Below are 16,733 nucleotides of genomic sequence, written 5' to 3'. Positions count from 1 at the left end.
CCGCCCCCCCCACTATATATATATATATATATATATATATATATAGAGAGAGAGAGAGAGCAACATTATCCTTTAATTCTTCTATAAAATAGTTAAAGATCACCCAATATTATATTGTTGAAAAAGAATATAATCAGGTTGAACTCTTAGTAACATGGTTTTCACCATGTTTTCAAAAAAGTTTAATTTTTTTTTTGTTAAAATTTAATATAATTTATATATTTTAAATCGTTTTGATGTCAAAATTATTAAAAATAAAAAAATTATTGATATGCATTTCAGCACAAAAAGTTGTTTGAAAAACAACCGCTACCATACTGCCAAACATATTCTTAGTATATAGCATTGCATTTTAAAAATACTTTTAATTTTTTTTTAAAATTAATATTTTTTTGATATTTTTATATTATTTAATATAGGAATGTCAAAAATAATTTTTTAAAAATAAATTAAAAAATTATTTTAGTATATTCCATCACTATACTCTCATTCACTATCTAAGTGCTAGCAGTGCACTCTCATACAGTATCTAGTTCTATAATTGCACCCGTGTTTCTCGCCAACAAAAACACCAAAAATGATGCTTTTGCTGCGGTGCAATACATTGCCAAACAGTGCCTAAAGGAGAAAGGTTTGAATCACGTGCTCTTGGCATTTTCTTTAACATCCTGTCCAGAAAAAAAATGTACGTCCAAAGTTTCAGTCCAGCTCGCAATAAGGAGTGGAAGCAAGGGAGCTAGTCTATGTAGAAGGAAAAAAGAAGCCAAGCCGCGCATCAAAAACTAGTAGAAACTCGATTTTATTTACACTGAGGAATGAGTTGCTGTCATCATGTCAAGGTAGGACACCAAAGCCCCGAAATGGTACAGCATACTAAGCTTAAATAAAAGCAAGAGTGCAACTACAACATGGTATATACATATTGTTTTTGTCGAAAATCAAATGCATATCTCTTGCCTAGTTTTATACAAATCACCACTTGCCTAAGTAGATGGTCAATGAATTGTCTGTCCATAAAGAATAAAGGCATGGATTAGGCTCTGTGCAGCACGCATTTGATCTGATGTTCCAGACACTACCACCACACCTTCGGTTGCCCCGGGCTTCGGGTCGTGAATGAGAACATTTGCACCTGAAATCTGAAAGAAAATTGCCAAGTCCAACATTAGAAAATGCTAGCAGATCATTGTATTGATGTTAAAATTAGTAGCGCCAAACCAATACATAAACCCACCTGTCTGATCTGAGTCAAATTACTATTACTCTCTCCATATACATGAGTCAGCAGTTTTTGAGGAATGATAACCTCAACAGATGTGCCAGCCATACTCGGTGCTAGATTTCCACTGCACAAAATAGAAAAGAAGAAAATGATTAATGGCTCCGTTATTACAATAAAGATAATTTTTCTTGCCTCTACTTTTAACTTTGCTTGTCAAATGTCAACTTACACAATGCAAAAACATATGGCAACTTTATGAATTTGCAGATAATCACATGAGTCAGCAAAATGCTTCCTCTCTAGCCATGTTTTTTAATGACTTTTAATCACAAGGCTCTACAAGTGTTTGGTGCCACTTGGCTGCTTCACCTCACTGTATTCAGCAGCCGGAGCATTAAGCAGTTAAGCTCAATATGCGCGGAAGTTATTCAAATCAACAGCATAAAAGCAGTACCTTGCAGGATGCCCATTTCTTGCAACCGAGCCAGAACCTAGATCAGCACCTCCCCTAAGGTTCCCATTGCTAAATGGCTGGGAGGGAAAGGAAAAGAAAATGAAAACCAAAGAGAATAACAATAGAGTTTGAATCCACTACAAGATCAATAAATGAAGTTCAAGTCAAACATCAGGCTATTTGGAAGCAGAAGCCACCAACCTGAGCAGTCCATGATCTTGGAGAACTTTCAAATGGAGGACCATGTCCTGGTCTATCGCTACCATACGAATAGGGAGCCCGGTCCAAATTTGGTGGACCACTGCGATCCATACCATATGAAAATGGAGGCTGGTGATCTAAGGGGTGGGAGGGAATAGCAGAACGATCCATGCCTTGGAAAGGTCCAACAGGAGAAGGGTAAGGACCTGGAGAGGTAGGATTAGGTCTTGGCCTAAACTGAGGGGGATGCATTTCTGGAAATGGGGGTGGTGGATAGGGCAAGGGAGCAGTGTTTGAGAATGGTGGCTTCACTGGAAATATAGTGTCCCGAAGTCTGCTTGTTATTTGAAATAGAGCATCCCGTACAGCTTGCAAGCTGCCAAGAACCTGCAAAAAAGCAACTCTTCAGAATTCTGAAACAGACTCGTGTAGAAACAATACATAGAAGGATATAAGGTAAAATTGATAACATAGGACCCTGTCATATCAGAATCATAAAGAGACTGATTTTAATATGCCATCAAAACAAGAAGTCAAGGCGAACAACCAATCCCTTCAACTGGTATGATTTCAATATCAGTTGCAAACTTGCAAGATAGAGGCATGCTATTTTAGGCATTCCTTGTGCTAGTGTGGACTTTATTCCCTTGAACAACCATCTATCTAAAAGAATTTAGAATTAGTTCTGAATGGTAGAAATTTATGCTCTCAATTCAGAAACAGCTAAAAATTAAAAGGAACATTTTTGTTAACATGGAACAAGCTATACAAGATTACTGTAGCCTAACTGGCGCAAAACCACTTGTTTCAAGGGCAAGGCCTAGGTTCAATCAGGGTACATGGAGCATTGTAGGTTTATTTAATAAGAGGAGGAAGATTTTATTCTGAGAGAAAAGAGAGAGGAGATAATAAGGCATGCTAATTACCTGAACTACTTCTTCAGTTTGAGAACCATACTTTGAAGCTTGCTCCTTTGGAAATATGCATATACTAGCACCAGTAACATGTCTCATTTCATTTATGATTTTGCCTCCTTTACCCAACAGAACACCTATCTGTTGTGGATGCACAAGAAGCCGAGCAACAATTCTGGCACCACGCTCAAATCCAATCTCTGCAATTCTGGATTGCACACGAATAACAGCATCCTGAGCAGGAGAATGTCTTTGTTCTGAATTCTGAAAGCGGTCAAACCACTTAAATCGTTAGGAAACCAGAGAATTGGCACATCCCACAAATCTACATAAGGTTCTTATGCTAACAAAACACCCAAATGCCAAAGGTACAATGGCCCTACCCACTTCCCCATGATATGTGACCCACCCAGCAAAAGCGATGGAATATCTATATGAAAAGACTTAGAAGACTATCCTTAACTATAAAGGAACTCTGAATTCCTAAGGGAGATGAAGAGTTTGATATCAGGTTGATCATAACACTGCATTTATCCAAGATATTCTGCTACGAAACACCATTCATTCAGAGGTCATGATAGCAAAAGTCATAATATGATATCATTGTTTGAGTTGAAGAAAGGTCCAAGTCCTAATGACCAATATGCAAGAACAGTTAAGCTCTCCAGACTAATAAAATAGTACAAGTCAAGACAGTAAAATCCCCATGCCTCTCTTGCAGATATGACAACCACACGTTCATCTGAATCAGATACACCTTCAGCAATTTTGATAGATGCACCCGTCTCATTTTGCAAAGCCCGTACTACAGAGCCACCTTTCCCTATCAAACTGCCAACTTTATCAGCCTGGCATAACAGCCTAAATACAACGTCCTCTTCAAAATTAGGAGAATACCCTCTTGGATGATAGTCTGCAGCATGATTACCAGGTCCATAACCCCACTGATGCAAGTCACCTTGTGCAGGCATAGCATTTCCATGGAATCCCGCTGCACCAAAATTGGCGGTTTCTGCTCTCGGGCTATCTTGAATACAACTCGAAACAGACAATAGTGCTTTCTTAACAGCTGAAAAACTTCCAGTAATCTGCAGAGCAGAACTACACTCAGAAATAGTAGACACAACTACAATATCTTGAATTAAAGTACTGCAAGTCACAGAAACTAACAACAAACCCCATGTATAGAATGATAATGGTTGATTACCAAACAATTACTGCATGATATATACTTTGCTAAACTCATAAAGCATGACATTTATGGATTGAACTAAAAGAATCACCAAGTAATTCCAAACTTGATTTCAATGCATTAAATCATTCATTCATTGATTATCAAACTATCATTGCAAGAATTTAACATTATTGACCTCATAAAGCAAGACATTAACGGAACTACAGCCAATTAATATGTAAAGCGCAAAACTTTACCAGTAAATTACATATCAATTGTTGCAAGACCAAAACTTTATTCAAACTCAAAATTACTTACCAGAATCAATTCATCACCAGGAGAAGCACAAGCAGGAATTTGCTCGCGATTCGAAACCCTAACTTGCGCTCCACTCTCCACTCTAATTTTCTCCAAAACCTTTGAGAAACTCCCTCCCTGATTACTACCACCACTACCAATCAGAACCTTACACGTCACCACCACAGCTTCGCTCAACTCCTCCTCACTATCCCCTTTCACTATCTTCTCAAAAACCCTAACCACCGCTTTCTTCACTGGACCCCACCCCTCCTCTTCACCGCCACCACCACCACCACCAGAACTGCACTCTCCGTCATTGGCATCTTCTTTGTTGTGATCGGAGGTGGCGTTGTTGGAGTCGTCTGATTTGGGGACCTTGCCACTGTTCAGGGTAATGAGGATTATGCGGTCTTCGCAATAGGGAATGTGAGGGTCGTCAAGGAGGCGGATTTTGGCGCCGGTGAGAGATTGGATATGACGGACGGTGGAGCCGCCTTTGCCGATGACGGCGCCGGTTTTTAGTGACGGGCAGAGGATCCGGATTTGTGTGGGTTCGGTTTGGGAGCGTTTGGTGGGAGTTATTGGAGGAGTGTCCATGTTGCAGCGCCTCACTGACTGTGCACAGGGAGTCAGCTAAGCAGCACAGGTTGGGTCCTTTTTAGAATTTTAGGGAATTTATATGCTTGATGTAAATAAATAACGTCTTCTTGGTTCTAAATTATAATTTATTGAATTCTAAAAAATGAAAATAAAATAAAAAATTATGGCCCCAGCTGCATACTTTATAGTTATACTTACAATAAATGCCAGAACATGATCATAAAAACCAATTCCGGGTAAGAAAAGGGTAAGAAAAGGGTAAGAACCGGTCACTAATTAAGGAGATGGACTTGGTCAACCTCTCAAATTAAAGTCAGCAAGTCAACTGGATCTTTGATCAATTCGGTCACGTATTTTCTTTTATTTTTTCAAACTCGAACAGAACTAGATATCAAGTTGCTTGGATTCCAGATAGATCTGTCCGTTCGGTTTATGTCTTACAACATTTCATCGTACGCCTGCTAGTAAGTAATTATCATGGGCTTGTTCATTGATCTAGGACAGTGAATTCAAAAGCCCAGGTATAAATATCTGTGCATGCATGTATTCTTGCATGAAAGAGGAAGAAGAAGAAGAAGAAGAAGAAGTGGCCTGCTGCATTATTAAAAGACACCTTTTCATGATCATGGGCTTAAAAGACTTAATTTCCAACATCCGAGACATTTGATCATTTAGAAATACGAGGAGGCTAGCTAATTAACCCATGAAGGATAGCAGCGGCGTTCCACTCTCATTTTAACTTGCAGCAATATTGCTAATTTCATAGGGAAAATACGGTTGCTACAAGATATATTCTTGCATCAAGAATGTATTTAATTAAAAATACAATTGTTGAAGAAGCTAAATATAAAAGAACAGAAATTAATTATTTGACGAACTTAATTTTATTTTATATAATTAGATAGAAAAACAAAAACTAACACGACATCAAAATGATCTCTGAAACCAGGACACACAAGCATCAAACTACCTCGTTGATTTGTTTGAACTCGAAGAAAAACTTAATTTAATCTGAAAAAAGATCCAGAATTGTTTTAATTTTGTGCTTTTTTAAAAATCTTTATGTACTAATATAGGTTTAATAACTATAATATTCTCTCTCGAGGCATTGGAACACAAATCTCAAATTAATTCGAGTGAGATAGACGCTCCTTCTGCTGGACGGGTTCATGTGCAGCCATTATAGCAAACCAACACCGCCGAGCAAAAATATCAATCTCGTAAGATCCGTTATGGCATGATCTTCTTTCTACAAGCACGAAACAGCCATGGAATGGATCATGTGGCTCCCATTGCCCCTTCCCCATCAATCATTAATCACGCCATGCCTAGTACCTAGCCATGATTGAAAGAAAAACACACAAAAACAGCCCATGTCATCAACTGGGTCCCATACAAAATCATTCCAATCACGCTACTCCTGTGGCTTGTGATAATGATAAAACAGCACAACCACCGTTGGTGGCACCAGTGCGTGGCACCCTATCACCCTCCACTCCTAACCTCATGTATTCTTGCCAGGTGGACGATCGTTGTTTTTTTAAGAGTTTTGAGTTGTGGGGATGGCATCTCTCTCCTGTGGAGCCATCTGTGTGGCTGAGAACAGAACCATATTGCTATATCATCGGCGTGGGTCGTGCCACTTAGCCAAATGTCACGTTCCATTTTGAATTCTCAGCTTGGAAAATTAAAAGCACGGGAGAGGGAGGAATCCATCGCATGACCTTGATCTGCCTGCTAATTAATGACCACATTTTTGGTAGAATAATAACAAATTATGGATGGTACAAACTGGCGATGCGTGGCGGATGGCCAAGGGGCAAAAGAGGACCAAGAGTACAAATCTACAAGAGATGAGGAAAGTGTTGTCATGTTACGGGACACATGAAAAAAGAGGGGTCGAATCGAGTGACGAAGACGTCTTCAAATTTCGACACGTGTTGGTCTCCCACAGTCGGTTTTCAAATTCTTGGCTGAGAAGAATTGTGGATGCGTGACTCAGAAATAAGAAATTAATTAAATAATCCCCACGCCATTCGCCGGTCGTTGAAAGCAGCAGATATTTTCGAAGACTCGACCGCACATATATTGTTAAAAAAGAAAGGCGACCTGTCGCAGTCATTTATGCCGATGCCCTTGTGTTTTTGGCAAATTATTCTCAGGTAGCACACTGATTCTTGTGCTCTTGGCGGTTTTCCCATGATCTCCGATCCCTTGCTTTACGTAATTAATCATGTTTTCCATTCAAACCCTAATGATGATTTCCATGCCTTCTCATCCACCCCCAGCAATCACCATATCTGTGAAAGGGGCAGGGGCAGGATGGGTATGTGGCGTCTTCCCCCCCTCGGCAGTCACAAGATATGTATAAAAGCACGTCGTCTATGAGAAACTTAAACGTTTTTTTTTGTTTTTTTCTTTTAATCAAGTATTATTATGACAATAGTTTTTAATTGAAAAATAAGTTAATGATAAAATCGAAATAAAATACAATTGATAATTCTCCATCAATACAATAGTGTTTTTGTTGAAAAATCATTTCTCACTTTGACTATCGTACCTTCACATAATTGAAATACCAAATGGGGGTTTTAAGAGATATTAATATAATTAGTCAAGAATAAAGGACGAAAATGCAAAGAAAGAAAAACAAAAGATTTTGATCAGCATGCTTCGAGGGAAACGAGGTTCTCTAACATGTGGACAAAAGTGAAAGAAACGTAGTAGTAGTAGTAGTAGACTAGTAGTAACATGACACCACCACCACCACCATATATAGCCAGCCACCTCTACACTTCCTTTCTCCTCTCCTTCATTTCTACACACACAATATCCCACCACCCATCCCATCACCGCCCTTTTTTAGCCTATATCTTTCAGCCCCCGCCCCCACCACCTCTCCCTCTCTTTAAATTACCACCAACCACTTTCTTCACTGCCGCCTCGCCCTCTCTCTCTCTCTCTCCCCTTATTTATCTCTTCAAATCTTTAAAGAGACTTTCACAACTTCGCTCAAGCTTTCTTGATTTGTAATATTTTATTGCTCTGACGTTGATTAAAGCGTGAAAGCTGGTGATCATAAAGAATCAATGGCTGTTAAGGTTTGCGAGCTTTGCAAAAGAGAAGCTGGTGTCTACTGCGATTCAGATGCTGCGTATCTTTGTTTTGACTGTGATTCCAACGTCCATAATGCTAACTTCCTTGTTGCTCGCCATGTTCGCCGTGTAATCTGCTCCGGTTGCGGTTCTATCACAGGAAATCCATTCTCCGGCGACACCCCATCTCTTAGCCGTGTCACCTGTTTCTCTTGCTCGCCAGGAAACAAAGAACTGGACTCCATCTCCTGCTCCTCCTCTAGCACTTTATCCTCCGCTTGCATTTCAAGCACCGAAACGACGCGCTTTGAGAACACAAGGAAAGGGGTCAAGACCACGTCATCTTCCAGCTCAGTGAAGAATATTCCGGGGAGATCCTTGAGGGATAGGTTGAAGAGATCGAGGAATCTGAGGTCAGAGGGTGTTTTCGTGAATTGGTGCAAAAGGCTGGGGCTCAATGGTAATTTGGTGGTACAGAGAGCCACTCGGGCGATGGCGCTGTGTTTTGGGAGATTGGCTTTGCCGTTCAGAGTGAGCTTAGCGGCGTCGTTTTGGTTCGGGCTCAGGTTATGTGGGGACAAGTCGGTTACGACGTGGGAGAATCTGAGGAGATTAGAGGAGGTGTCTGGGGTTCCCAATAAGCTGATCGTTACCGTTGAAATGAAGATAGAACGGGCGTTGCGAAGCAAGAGACTGCAGCTGCAGAAAGAAATGGAAGAAGGGTGGGCTGAGTGCTCTGTGTGACGGAGCCGTACGTGCGAGCAGACCGCGGAGTGTCATGTGTAAGAAGTTCACGCGCGCGCGTGTGGAGATTAGGAAATTTCAATGTTTTTGTAGTAGTTTTTATGTGTTAACGACTTAAGATGAACGTACATTAAGAAATTTGTCTCAGAAATCAAAAGAGATGTTGAGATAAGAAGAACGACTTGTTTTTAGTTATTCTATTCTCTTTATCTGCTGGCATTTTCCTACTGTTGCTGTTTCTGGATATAGAAAACTACGGAGATAGGAAGGGAAGATAAATGGAATACATTTCATGTTCTTGAAACTATAAAAATATATCCTTAACCAAATACATTAAATAAAAAACACGATGACTTTATAATTGCATAACAAATACTCCGGCTCCGGCTCCGGCTCCGGCTCATGAAGATGTTAAGCACACAACATGGGCTGGCTCTATCCATTGTCAATAATAATAAATAAAATATATCCTGGAATGGAGGAAGGATCTCTCAACAAAATGTTAATTTTTGCCGGTGTGCATTAATTTCATGATTGACCCTTAATTTCTGTAATTTAAAATAATCTCCTTCAAAATAGTGTTTCCAGCAAAGTGCAGTGGGTTTCAGTTGAGTTTTTTTTTATGCTGGTGGTCTGGCAAACCTTCCTCCTGGCTTGCTAATGATGATGGCGTCCGTCTCGAGAGCTTTTTAGTCCATTTTTATAATAATATTCTCGTGCAAATATCATGATTGAGGCCAAGATTCAACAAAATAATATCCATACGTACCATTAAAACATGGGTGGTTCCCATTCGATCTCAACCTCCCACCACAAGCACCACCTTTATCAGTCAAATTAAATATTGACTTGCAGTTCTGAATATTCTAACCAAAAAAATCTCCTGCTTCGTCTACGATTTAAATTCATTCTGGCCACATTCGGCTTTCGATATTACAAAAATTTTGTTAAATTTGATATCGATAACATTTATATTTAATTTGATACACAACATGATGATGAATTCTTGGTCGCACAGATTCAAGAGAAAGGATCAATGATCAGAACAGGGAAAGGCTTGAAGATGGATGGATTATATATGGGTTGGGATGTTGAGAGGAGGTGGCGAGGGAAAGGTGGGTGTGGAATGTGGATGTGGTTTAAAGAATGCAAGAATCCGATGGAGGGAGCGAAAGAGAGGAGTGCTGCTTTGATGCTCCAGCACAGCTCTAGGATATTTGATTCTTGTTGATGATCACCAGGGCCACTAGCTTATCTTAACCACAAGTTCCCCTTCTCTGACAGCCACCATCCTATATTCATAATTGCATGAATATTGTACTGAAAAGTACACATGATAACTAGAGCCTGGTTAGCATCCTCATCTTAGCAGTTGTTGTTGAGTCCGGTTCGGCTATACAGATTCATCTTATTATTTGTTCAACTGATATTTATTCAGGTCGGTTTTCAAATTAAATTAGATGGTAGTTGAATACAGTTCAACTTAGATAACTTTATTAAAATATGTTTGATTTTTTTATTTTTTTAAAAAAAAGTCTTAAAGATATTCTTTTATATTGATGAAAATCAACTAGAATTAACCATCCAATCCACGAACCTGTTCAAGTTTAATATTGTTTTATTCTAATCATACTTTTGATATGTGCCCAAGTGGAATGGAATCATCATCACACATGATATTCAGTTCCCAATTTTGAAAAATGAAATAGAAGAATAGAAATAATTATGCTTTGTAAGAATTCTTTCAAGATATAAAGAAAAAAATATTGGAAGCCCAAAAGGGGCCTCTATGCCAAGTTGCTAACATATACAGAGGGGAACTCGTTTGCTCTTGGCTGTAATATATGGGCAGTATATACATATATGCATCTGGAGTGCAATTAGCAAAGGACTCGTATGGCTATGAAGCTTGATTTAACCTATATTTTTCGATTGAAAAACAGATTATCTACACATGCATGCATGCTTGGTTCCTATGACTAGTTCTCATCAATTTCTCTTCACTGCCAATCTCAGACAATAAGAACCCTAACTTGATGCCATAAGACCCAGCTGGCTTGACATCATCGATATTGTTACCCCAATCCGAACACAAAACCTCCCCTGCAGGCTTTGAAGCCTCTGTACTCGTATTCATAGTACCTTGGTCTCAGCACCATTTCCCAGGCACCATTCCATTAATTAGGTTTAAGACGTTCTCATCAATCACGTCTAGTGCAGCGGCATCTTCTTTAAATGGCCTCGCAAATGCTGCACCACTATTTAGCATTTTGTCATAGAGTGACTCGTCATCCGTACAACTTTCCAAAGTTTTGAACCTTAAAGCATTGTTTACTGTTGTATTTTGGAAGAACTCAGGAGAGTTGCATATATAGGACAGATCAGTGGAGATTGGATTCAAGTGGGGGTGCTGTGTTGCTCAGGTACATTAGGGGAAGGTTGTCCCATCCCTGGACACAATACTAGATCCATGAAAGCTCTTGAATGAATCAGCCAGGGAGAACCTGTAAGGCAAGCAAGCATTTACAACAAGTGATGGCTCTAAGATATGCCCTTTGAACTGTGAAGGAAACTGACCTCCAAAGATCTCGAAGCATCAGGTGTTGTTGGAGTCTCAACAGCATAATAAAGGTAGCTAGCTACTCTTTCGAAGGTATAAGCTGGGGTCTACAACAATTTGGTTAATCTTGTGCATCCTGCACCATATCCAGACTTGACACTAAAAACTCAAGAATAGGTCATAAATGCTCTGAGAATGGGGAACTTAAAGTACCCTTTAGTGTGTTCTACATTGCAAAAATGCAAGGAATTGGACTGATCTAGACATTAGATTAGGCCACCCTAGTATCATGTTAGCACACCTTTGATGAGTAATTAGAGTGTTATTCAGATAGAACTGCGGTGTTAGGTGTGTTTGAGTGTTTTTTTGGTGGAATTTATAGAAAAAATAATAAAAATATGTATTTTTTTTATTTTAGTAAGGTGTGGTTTATATTTTAAAAGGATTGTAACTAAAAAAAAAACCAACCACACTTCTATCCTAGACACTAAAACGTGTTTGAATACGCGGTGTAATCCGCGTTTCGCGTGAAAAACACAAAAAATGATGCTTAAAAAGATCCTAATTAGGTTACCTTTAGCTTCTGCATTCTATAAAAGAAAGAGTTTGCAGGATGAAAAATGGCTAGTGCTTGCTCTATTCTCGCAGTGTCATTAGTATAGTTGATGAGGTTGAGATCTCTTGGCAACGAAGCGAAGGCATGGAGGAGATCTGCATAGAAAGAGCTGTTAATCAATTCCATGGCAATTGCATCGCAAAGCTAAATTGATAGAAAATGGAAGTAGCGTTTACCATCTTGACTCACTTAAGGATAGTCTGAGGAACTTAAATTGGTGAACCAATCCCAACCTGTACTTAGCTTAAGAAGCAACGCAGCAGCATTAATTATGGCAGCAAGAGCAGATGATCCCATTTGGTTAATAGCATGACCTTTTCCAACAACATTAACATTTCCAAATGCTTGAAACGAACTTTCAGATTGAACCGATCGAAACGACCAAGTCTGCCGTTTCATAATCTGATGAATCAGCATCAAGTTGCAGTAGATATTGGTTCCTTACATGAGAAATCGCTTTCAATAGCCTTATCATTCTCTTCCCATCTCCACTAGTACCACATATCCAATAAGCAAGAACAAGAGGATAGTCCTGCCCTTTTGAAGGAAGTTGGAACAATCACTGGAAACTGAAAATCTTCACTTGCTGTAACAGAAGGGCGATCGTGAATCCATGACTTTGACAAGGCTATCAATAGCAATAGACTCGATCGTTGCAAAAGCAAGAATCCATATATAGAAGATAACCTGAATTCCCTGAAGAAATTTTTGATGTCCTCATTTGATCATCAGCGGCTCAGTCTCAACCTCAACTTCACAGATTAATTAAGGTTTTATAAAAACAGAATCGGAAATCAGTGATGAAGAATTACGGGATGGTACAAACAGGATTGTGGGAGAACAATATATAGGAGATGAGAAGAGGAGAAAATGCAGGTGCTGTAAGAGCTTGAGAACCTAAAAAGGGTCTGAAGATTTGTGAAGTTGTTGAACTAGTACTGCTGAACTTGAGCTTAAAGAAAAGTAAACAAAGAGATTATTCAAAGGGAGATTAATTCCTTCAAAAACAAGGAAGCAAGATTGTCCATGGTGACAGCAGGCCTTTTAGAAAAAAGACCTTGAGGTGGGTGGTGAATCTTTTCAAAGGAAAAAAGACCAGGGAGAAAAAAGAAGAAAGAAAGTAGGATTTCTTGGAGTACAGAAAAAACTCTGGAGAAATTAATGTAAATGGAACACATTGTTCATTCCATTCAAGTAATTAATTAACCCTAATATTTTCCCTTGAAATTTCCATTCTAAAATTAATTAGTTTGTGGAACAATATCAATGAGATATTATTTGAAAAATTATTTTGGAATAAATATTTTGAGGCAGACAATATTATTATTATGTTTGATTAGTGAATATATTTGTTTGAAGGAACAAAAATATGGATATAAAATAAATTTGTTAAGATAATTTTTGAATGTCTTTGAATTAAAAAAAATAAATATATATATATATCTTTATTATTATTGTTTTTTTTTATCTCGAGATAATATAAAAAAAGCTACTTAATGATTTTGAGACGTGAACCAAACCTCTTCATGACCCTCATAACATGAATGTCGTGTTTTAGTAAATTTTTATTATTTAATCTGATATTCTTTTTTCTTCCAATATTCACATATAAGCAATAGGCGGCAAGAAGGAATATCAACCATCATTTTTTAAGCCGTGCGAGTTGAGCGTGAGGATGGAAATGAAGAGATTTCTTTCCTGGAGATTAATAAATTCAAAAGTCTGGCATTATATAATTATTATACGTTGTGTGTATATATATATATATATATATACTTAATTTATTTTTAATATTTATATAATATTAGATTAATGTATCTTGAGCAAACATAAAGTTCATAATACAAAAATATTTTATAAAAAAAATTATAAAATTATTATAATTATAGGATTTATATTGTATTAAAACATTATTTCTAAAATGTTATTGATAGATATTCTTTTAAATAGTTGATGTTTATTAGAGCCGTAGAGACTGACACATTTTATATTTTTTTTATGAAAAAAAACAGTTATTTTCATAAGCTGAAGTATAAAAAATATGTAGAACTAATATATAGGTGTTTGTTATAAAATATGTACACTAAACTGACCCGCGTGAGAATTTTATATTGAGAAATCACCTTTGTACATAGTAAAAACTCATATGACGGTTGTGAAAGTGATCATTAGACTTGAGAACACTAAGTTATCTTATATAGAGAATGTTAATTTGATCTTGTTACATGGTATCTTAATCGAGGTAACAAAATGATAGGCATTGAGTATAACATGAATTGTATGAAAATACTTAAGTAACCAGGAAATAATTTATCATCTTGGGTGAATTAGAAAAAATATTTTATCTGCTCTCAAATAATATTGACTGAGAAATCATTTGCTAAAATTGAATGAAATTTGAAAAGAGTTCCAAATCTTATTCAAACGATTAATAATTATTATGTAGAGAATAAACATGATTTAACATAACAAACATACTCTATGCTTTAATGTTAAATCATAATATTATTGATGAAAAGATATTAATTACACTAAGAAATCGGTTATTGAAAGATTCATTCAAATCACTAATGACTTTTCTAATATTTTAGGGATCATAACATATTGCTATGCAATGCATATGATCTTTAAATATAAATTAATCAATTGTTAAATTGATAATAGATTTAATTATTTAATTAGAATTAGAATTTATATTTGAGTCAGCATATTAGAAATCTAATGAGCCACACACATTAAGAACCATTAGTCAGGAATTAAACTGTGATGATTTAATTAAGTATGACTTGATTAAAATATATTTTAGAAATTAAAAATTAGAATATAAATAATATAATGATTATATTTCTAGATTTAGAAAAATCAAGTAAGGATTTTATTGAGTTTATTTCTAAAATTGCCCTGAATTAATATATAGATATTGTTTAGGGAGCAAATTGATATGTTGCTAGTTTATAGGTTTTTTCAGATTTTTATATAAATAAAAGCCATGCCTCTTATTTTTTAGAGGTTGTCTATAAGATATAAAAACCATGTAAGTCATGAAATAGAGAGCTAACACTTGAGGCATAACAATCTCTTTTTTATAAATAGGGATTTAAGAGATTTTTTACTGGTGGTTCGTGTAAATTATCGTTGGACAATTAAACGACCTGTAGTTTATAACAAATCAGATCTTTAAATAATAAATTTCTGAATAATTTTAGATATATCTAACTTGATCTTAGAAACTCTTATATAATTTTATTTTATTGTTTTAGTTCAAAACTAACAAAAATACTATACCATCCAGATAAAAAAAAAAAAAAAACTGGGCACATGAGCAAGTACTCAGTCTAGAAAACATTTTAAAACAAGGAGAAGTATAGAATACCCTCAAATTCCCGATGACATACCTCACAGGTATTTTTGTACGAGTTCTGTCACCTGCCGCAAAATAATGAACAACGGCGTACTGTCTCACAGTATTAGCTAGCAGCAACATCCCGCCACTCCACAGCAGTCGCGCACACACGTGCCAAAAGCAAAAGACAATTAAGTACCAGCAGTGGTTATTGATGATGCTGGATCGTATCCTTAAACAGTAACATAAAACCAAGGAAGTAGATGAACACTCTGACTAACTGCAAAGTTACAGACACCGCTACCAGCTACACCCCATCAATGAATTCTTCCCATGTTAATCCTATTCACACGCACAAGAAATTAAGGTCTCTATATATCATGAGCAACCGTCTTCCCAGTCAATTTGTGGATAATTAATCTATCACAGCGCAATCTAATAATGGGATGGAATTGCGCTTCTGCTCGTAGGAAAACTAAAATACCATCATTATGTCATTTCTAATTTATTAATCATTGGCTAACATAATTTATAAAAGAGAACAAAACCCCATTTTAATGTCTCAGGGCTGTGTAGGACTGTATTTGCGGTTGTGGTTCAAAATGTTTTTCGCTTGAAAATACATTAAAATAATATTTTTTTATTTTCAAAAATTATTTTTAAGATCAGCACATCAAAACAATTCAAAATTATAAAAGAATTAATTTTTAGTAAAAAATTATTTTTTTTAAAATTTTTTAGAAACACGGCTCGGATTATGTTTCCAAACAATTTCTTAATTAGAAAAATGTTGGCGGTTGGAGACTGGAATTACAAGTTACATGGATTAATTAAATAAATATATTATTTTAATAATATTTTTTAAAATGGATCTGAATGAGACCCGTAAAATATAAAATATTAGTGGTTGTTATAATGCTATGAAATTGATTGATGTTAATCGTTACCCTCCTCCTCTCTTTACAAAGAAGAAGAAGAAGAAGAAGAAAGTAAAAGAACTGTTTTGTGGATGTAGACAGAAGTAGTTATCAAAACATCATAGATTTAGACAAGAGTTTGAAAAGGAAGAGGTCCTTAACATCATCACCAAAATGTGGTGATTACGACCGGCTGAGAAGGCAATCTTAAGGAAGGAAAACTTCTATTCTAAGAAAACTTAATTATATCATCATATTTTGTCACTTTCCATTTTAACAATTTGAGCTTTGTTCATGAAAACAGAAAGCGAAACACAACACATTGAAGTCATGTCTGTGATTTGTCATGAGAGACAACCACCCACCCACCCTGTATATATAATATGTGCTTGCTTTTTTTCCAACGCCACCACAAGTAACTAACCCGTTGGACATTTGTGGTGCCGTCCGGCTGGACCTGCTCTTAGGCTATCCAAACTTAAAAAATCATTTGATTTTCTTTGCTAAAGCCTCTGCAAGAGCAATTTGAGAAAACCTACTATTTGTAACTTTTTTAAAAATAAATTGTTTTTTCATACCGTGAACTATTACGT

The 16,733-nt window shown here is 36.7% G+C and overlaps 2 protein-coding genes and 1 pseudogene across 3 annotated transcripts; 1 reads left to right on the top strand and 2 right to left on the bottom strand.

The window, feature by feature from the left end:
* Positions 1 to 783: 783 nt before the first annotated feature.
* LOC133695843 (KH domain-containing protein HEN4) lies at positions 784 to 4,988 on the bottom strand. Of its 2 annotated transcripts, XR_009842560.1 has the most exons (8): positions 4,284 to 4,988; positions 3,502 to 3,879; positions 2,804 to 3,055; positions 1,878 to 2,264; positions 1,677 to 1,753; positions 1,452 to 1,595; positions 1,235 to 1,346; positions 1,122 to 1,139 (listed from the first exon to the last, which is right to left on the bottom strand). XR_009842560.1 is itself a non-coding variant. In XM_062117807.1 (7 exons), exons 1-7 carry the CDS (start codon positions 4,860 to 4,862, stop codon positions 996 to 998), a joined length of 1,929 nt encoding a protein of 642 aa, XP_061973791.1. In that variant the 5' UTR covers positions 4,863 to 4,981; the 3' UTR covers positions 784 to 995. The 2 variants fall into 2 exon arrangements, 1 of the variants encoding a protein (XP_061973791.1); XM_062117807.1 differs by lacking the exon at positions 1,452 to 1,595 and having other exon boundaries at positions 784 to 1,139; positions 4,284 to 4,981.
* A 2,613-nt stretch (positions 4,989 to 7,601) lies between these two features.
* LOC133696316 (B-box zinc finger protein 32-like) lies at positions 7,602 to 8,899 on the top strand. Its single transcript, XM_062118479.1, has one exon. It carries the CDS (start codon positions 7,955 to 7,957, stop codon positions 8,702 to 8,704), a length of 750 nt encoding a protein of 249 aa, XP_061974463.1. The 5' UTR covers positions 7,602 to 7,954; the 3' UTR covers positions 8,705 to 8,899.
* A 1,513-nt stretch (positions 8,900 to 10,412) lies between these two features.
* On the bottom strand, positions 10,413 to 12,849 carry LOC133697008 (beta-glucuronosyltransferase GlcAT14B-like; annotated as a pseudogene).
* Positions 12,850 to 16,733: the final 3,884 nt, after the last annotated feature.

Source organism: Populus nigra, chromosome 6 (genome assembly GCF_951802175.1).
Source record: "Populus nigra chromosome 6, ddPopNigr1.1, whole genome shotgun sequence".
In the NCBI taxonomy this organism is placed as follows: domain Eukaryota; kingdom Viridiplantae; phylum Streptophyta; class Magnoliopsida; order Malpighiales; family Salicaceae; genus Populus; species Populus nigra.
This window is presented reverse-complemented; position numbering and strand designations above follow the sequence as displayed.